This window comes from Rattus norvegicus, chromosome 5 (assembly GCF_021556685.1).
Source record: "Rattus norvegicus strain SHRSP/BbbUtx chromosome 5, alternate assembly SHRSP_T2T, whole genome shotgun sequence".
NCBI classification, from domain to species: Eukaryota; Metazoa; Chordata; class Mammalia; order Rodentia; family Muridae; genus Rattus; species Rattus norvegicus.
Window position 1 is genome coordinate 6,298,050 of NC_141538.1, and position 6,000 is coordinate 6,304,049.

A 6,000-nucleotide genomic window follows, 5' to 3' on the forward strand; every position below is an offset into this window, starting at 1 on the left:
AAGGAAGAATCTCCTGTTTCTCATGATTGTTCTTTAAGATTTTAATCTAACTTTACGGTTAACCAGTTCCTGCTATTATGGTCAGCTGCTATTATGGTCAGCTGCTATTATGGTTAGCTAGTTCCTGGAACAAAGTGGCTGAACCAGCTGGTGCAATTACTCTTTCTGTGATCAGCTAGTTCTTGGAACAGGCAGTTTCAGGGCCTGCTTTTGGCTTCATATTTTTGTCTAGGGGGCAATTTTAAACTTTTTCCTTTCAGGACCTACAAGCAGCACAGGGCAGGACCCATCAGGTTTCAGCCTGCTCTGAGAGCTGAAAGCCATTCACCAGGAGTGCCTGCATACCTGAGAGCAGAGATCTCTGCTCCCATATCTGGATGAAAAAAAAAAAAAACAGGTCTACAGAAGTGCTGACACACAGGCCTACAGGAGGGCCAAGCCACTTTCAGAGTGAGCAAGACAAGTAAAAATCAGAGACAACCTGGTGGAGAGAGGCAAGCACAGGAAACTAAACAACAGAAACCAAGATTGATTGGCATCATCAGAGCCTAGTTCTCCTACCAAAGCAAATACTGGATATCCGAACACATAGGAAAATCAAGATTTGGTTTAAAAATCATATTTTATGATGAAGGACATAAATAGCTCCCTTAAATACAGGACAACACAAGTAAACAAATAGAAACCCTTAAAAAGGAAATACAAAAATCCCTTAAAGAATTCCTTAAAGAATTACAGGAAAACACAATGGCACAGGTGAAGGAAATGAACAAAACCATCCAGGATTTAAAAATAGAAATAGAACCACTAAAGAAAGCACAAAGGAAGCCAACTCTGGAGATTAAAAAATCTAGGGAAGAGATCAGGAATCATAGATGAGCAGAACACAAGAGACAGTATGGAGAGCCTAAGGGGTAGAAGATACCATAGGAAACATGAACACGACCACCAAAAATGAGGTAAAATGTAAAAAGCTCCTGGCAGATAAAAATCCAGGAAATCCAGGACAAAAAGAGAAGATAAAACCTAAGGATAATAGGTATAAAAGAGAGTGAAGACTCCCAACTTAAAGGGTCAGCAAGTATTTTCAATAAAATTATAGAAGAAAACTTCCTGAACCTAAAGAAAGAGATGCCCATAAACATACAAGAAGCCTACAGAACTACAAATGGTTTGGACCACAAAATAAATTCCTCCTGTCACATAATAGTCCAAATATCAAATGCACAAAACAAAGAAAGAATTTTAAAAGCAGTAAGGGAAAAAGGTCAAGTAACATAAATGGGATCCTATCATAATTAAACAAGACTTCTCACAAGAGACTATGAAAGCCAGAAGATCCTGGGCAGATGTCATACAGACACTAAGAGAACACAAATTCCAGCCCAGGCTACTATATCCAGTAAAATTCTCAATTAACAGAGATGGAGAAACTAAGATATTCCATGACAAAACCAAATTTACACAATATTGTTCTACAAATCCAGTCGTACAAAGGATAATAAATGGAAAACTCTAACACAAGGAGGAAAACTACACCCTCGAAAGGGCAAGAAAGTAATCTCCTTGCAAAGACACCAAAAGAAGAGAGACACACAAACATAATTCCACCTCTAACAACAAAAACAACAGGAAGAAACAATCACTATTCCTTAATATCTCTTAACATCAATGGACACAATTCCCCCAATAAAAAGACAGACTAACAGACTTGATAGTTAAAAGGGATCCAGCATTTTTCTCCATTCAGGAAACACATATCAGCAACAAAGACAGACAGTATCTGAGAGTAAAATGCTGGAAAACTACTTTCTAAGCAAATGGTCTGAAGAAACAAGGTAGAGTAGCCATTCTAATATTGAGTAAGATCGACTTTCAACCAAAAGTTATCAAAAAAGATTAAAAAAGGACACTTCAAATTCATCAGAGGAAAAATTCACCAAGATGAACCCTCAATCCTATATATCTATGCCCCCACACAAGGGCACCTATATTCATAAAGGAAACCTTACTAAAGCTCAAAGCACACACTGTACCTCACAGAATAATAGTAGGAGATTTCAACAACCCACTTTCATCAATAGACTGATCATGGAAACAGAAATTAAACAAAGACATAGAGAAACTAACAGAAGTTATGAACCAAATGGACTTAACAGATATTTACAGAACATTATATCTTATAAGAAAAGGATACACCTTCTTCTCAGCACCTCACAGTACCTTCTCCAAAACTGACCACATAATTGGCCACAAAACAGGCCTCAACAGGAATAAGAAGATTGAAATAATCCCATGCATCCTATCAGATCACCATGTGCTGAAGCTGGTCTTAATAACAACAAAAATTACAGAAAGCCCACATATACATGGAAGTTGGACAACACTCTATTCAATGATAACTTGGTCAAGGAAGAAATAAAGAAAGTAAAGACTTTTTTAGAATTTCATAAAAATGAAGGCACAACATACCCAAACTTATGGGATTCAATGAAAGCTGTGCTAAGAGAAAAACTCATAGCTGTGAGTGACTGCAGAAAGAAACAGGAGAGAGCAAAAATCAGCAGACCTAAAAGCTCTAGAACAAAATGAATCAAATGTACCCAAGAGGAGTAGAAGGCAGGAAATAATCAAACTCAGGGCTGAAATCAACCAAGTAGAAACAAAAAGGAATATACAAAGAATCAGCAAAATCAGGAGATGGATCTTTGAGAAAATCAACAAGATAGATAAACCCTTAGCTAGACTAACAAGAGGGCATGGACACAGGATCCAACGTAACAAAATCAGAAATGAAAAAGGAGACATAACAATAGAATCTGAGGAAATTCAAACAATCATCAGATCCTACTGCAAAAGCCTATTTTCAACAAAACTGGAAAATCTGGAGGAAATGGACAGTTTTCTAGACAAATACCAGATAAAGTGTTGTGGTTTGCCCTGGAGTTATCTGTATTTTGATGGTAATTCTGCTGCCCCTAGGAAGGCTGCCTAGTAAAGGACTCAGGTGACTTCATCAGAAACTTCTCCCCATTTAATTTGTAAAATAAAGGTGAGAACCTGTGATTGGGCAGGGAAAGAGAAGTTGGAGGAAAGGAGGAGAGAGAGGGGGTCTAAGGAGAGGAGGAATATGGAGCTGAAGCACATGGCATGGAGAAACTGCAAGTTATGAGGGATTTCACAGCTTGAAAATAGAATAGTGTAGTGGTAGATCTGCCTAATCAAGGTGCGCTCTTGTATTATATTAATCAAGTTCTGTTTTCTTTGCATGGACATATTCGGGTTGAAGAGGTTACTGAAAAACCAAAGTTAAATCAGGATCAGACAATCCATTTAAACAACACAGTAACTCCTAAAGAAATGGAAGCAGTTATTAAAAATCTCCCAAACAAAAGATACCAGGACCAAATGGGTTTAGTGTAGAATTCTATCAGACTCCATAGATCTCATACTTTCCAAACTATTTCACAAAATAGAAACAGATGGAGCACTACCCAGTTCCTTCTCTGAAGCCACAATTACACTTACAGCTAAAACATACAAAGACCCAAAAAGAAAGAATTTCAGACCAATTTCCCATATGAATATCGACACAACAATACTCAATAAAATTCTTGCAAATCAAATCTAAGAACACATCAAAACAATCATCCATCATGACCAAATAAACAACCAAGGATGCAGGGATGGTTCAATATCTGAAAATCCATCCATGTAATCTGTGGAAAGCCGCAATAACATTCGCCACCACAAGATGGCGCTGGCTTCCACTGTGCCCCACGTGGAAAGCCAGGATAGCATTCACCATTACAAGATGGCGCTAGCTTCCGCTGCGCCAGCCCGACTTCCTTTCAGGAAGTTAGCTGTGTGCGCATGTGCAAGAGTGTCTTTGTGCCAGGTCTTTGCCCACTCTGGGGCGTGCCTATGAGATCATGGGTAAGCGACCAATCAGGTGTGGATGTGCCGCACTAGGGTGTATATAAGCCGCACCATGCTGGGGCACCGGGCCCCCCTCTTTAAGATGCAATAAACGCTTTGCTGCAGAAGGATTCGTGTATCCGCGTGTGCGTTCTTGCTGACGAGACGATAGCACGGGATATCTGGTGCCGAAACCCGGGAGAAACGCCACACCATCGCCAGGTGCTGAGGAGGCCCTCCGTCTGTGGAGAGAATCCAAAAGCTGCAGGACGCGGGTAAGCTCTGAGAGATATGTTTGGTCTTGATCTCTTTCACTTCTCTCCCCCATTAGAAGATGCGGCGGAGGCTTTTGTTATCGTTTTAGCAGCCCTCATTCTTTCTCTTTTGGTTTTTGATTTTGCAGCTGCTGCTAGGCACCATCAGAGGTCGTGCCTAGAAGATGGGAAATGCCGCCCAACAGTGATAGCAGGACAGGGAGTGCTAGGGGAGTTACAAGACAGCATGTCAGAAACAGAGCGGGATAAAAGATTAAAGAGCTCAAAGAGAAAAGGTACACATAAGAAAACAGACCCTTCCAAAGACTTCAGATCCGAGGAAGCGAGAGATAGGGGAAAGAACGCCCCGGGAGAGAAACAGGGAAAGGAGGAGAAAGCTCTGAAAAGAAAAAGCCTTTATCCGGTAAAGGAGTTAGAGGCTTTGGAGCTTGATAGTTCAGAAACAGACAAGCTTAGCCCCTCTGAGGAAGAGGATTTAGAAGATTAGGCAGCTCGCTATGAAGAAGAAAGATATGGGCCTAGGTGGAGAGCCACTGTGAAGAAACTGAAAGTTATGGATCCTTTGTGGGCAAGGCTGGTAATTTTGTTTAAACTTCACAGAGTCATACTGATCAGATTTGATAGAGGTAGACCGCCTGAAAAATTTATTCAGGAGAATCAAACAAAAAGATATCTCAATTCTAAACTTTTGTCTTCAGAGTTGCAGTGTTTCACTTCCATACCATTTGTGAATGTCAGTTGTGCTGCTCAGATATCCCGTAATATATCTCAGAATCTTACAGGAATTTGGTTTCAACACGATGGACTAGTCCAGGAATTGAGATAATCCATCGTCCATATCAACTCCACTCGAGTGGATGGTCACCATGGAAGTGGTGGGAAAGGGAAAATCCTACCTCTCTGCTGACTCCTATTGGAATCTGGGTCCCTTTGCTGGGACACCATCTAGTTTTTCCCCTTTGTCTATTGTCTGTCCTTGGTGCACCAAGCTGTCCATGTCTGTCAGTTTATGTCTGTGGTTTTTGTTTCCTGTTGCTTAAATGTTTTATGTTTCATGTTCAAAAGAGAAAATGGTAAAACCTTTATCTGCTGGTCGTTCACACCTTGATTTGGTTTTAACTCGTTTCAAAAAGGAACAAATGAATAAAAAGCAGATTCAATCGGCCTTTAGAGCCCTACACATGTAGCTAGGAGCATAGGTCAGCTGGAGAAGCTGCCGGGGGGTGAGCGTCTACATGAGCTCATCTTAAAGGCGCCAGCAGCTCCTCAGCTTCTTTGGTACAGGAACTGATGGCTGTTTCTCTTAGAAAATTCCCTGACTTATTATTAGACTTAGCAGGTGACAAGGTGCTTCTCTTAAAATCATAGCTAGAAAAGTAAAAATGGTGCTTGGTGTAAATATTAAAGACATGTGTAGTCACTTCAATTTTGTTTCTCATTGGTTTTAAATGTATAATTATTCTCTACATGCCTTGGTTATGGACTATTGGCTTTTAAATTATTAGATATGGTTAAAAAGGTGTAACATTGGTAACAGAAAGTTGGCTTAAAACTGTAATTTAGATGAAGTCATTCTAGACAACATGTGACATGGGCCAACCTAGGGAAACAGATCTAAGTTGAGGTAATATTTTTATGGAATTCTTATTCTAGAAACCAGGCTTCTAAAAGAATTTAGGACAATGTCTCTTTGTTGAGGTATTAGAGACCGCACCATCGTGCGTTCAAATATAAGAATTGGCAGTCAAACTTTGTAGCATGAAGGATAGACTTGGTGTTTTGGAGACTGGATTTTGGAGACTAGATT

The 6,000-nt window shown here is 40.0% G+C and overlaps 1 protein-coding gene across 1 annotated transcript in view; it reads left to right on the forward strand.

Moving 5' to 3' along the window:
- The window catches only part of LOC148005606 (MLV-related proviral Env polyprotein-like), an 84,564-nt gene extending 80,367 nt beyond the window's left edge, over positions 1-4,197 (forward strand). Inside the window, exon 4 of the mRNA XM_087551556.1 lies at positions 4,084-4,197. Within this exon, the coding sequence (XP_087407682.1) occupies positions 4,084-4,197 (114 nt within the window). The remainder of the gene's footprint in view (positions 1-4,083) is intronic.
- The last annotated feature ends 1,803 nt before the right edge of the window (positions 4,198-6,000 follow it).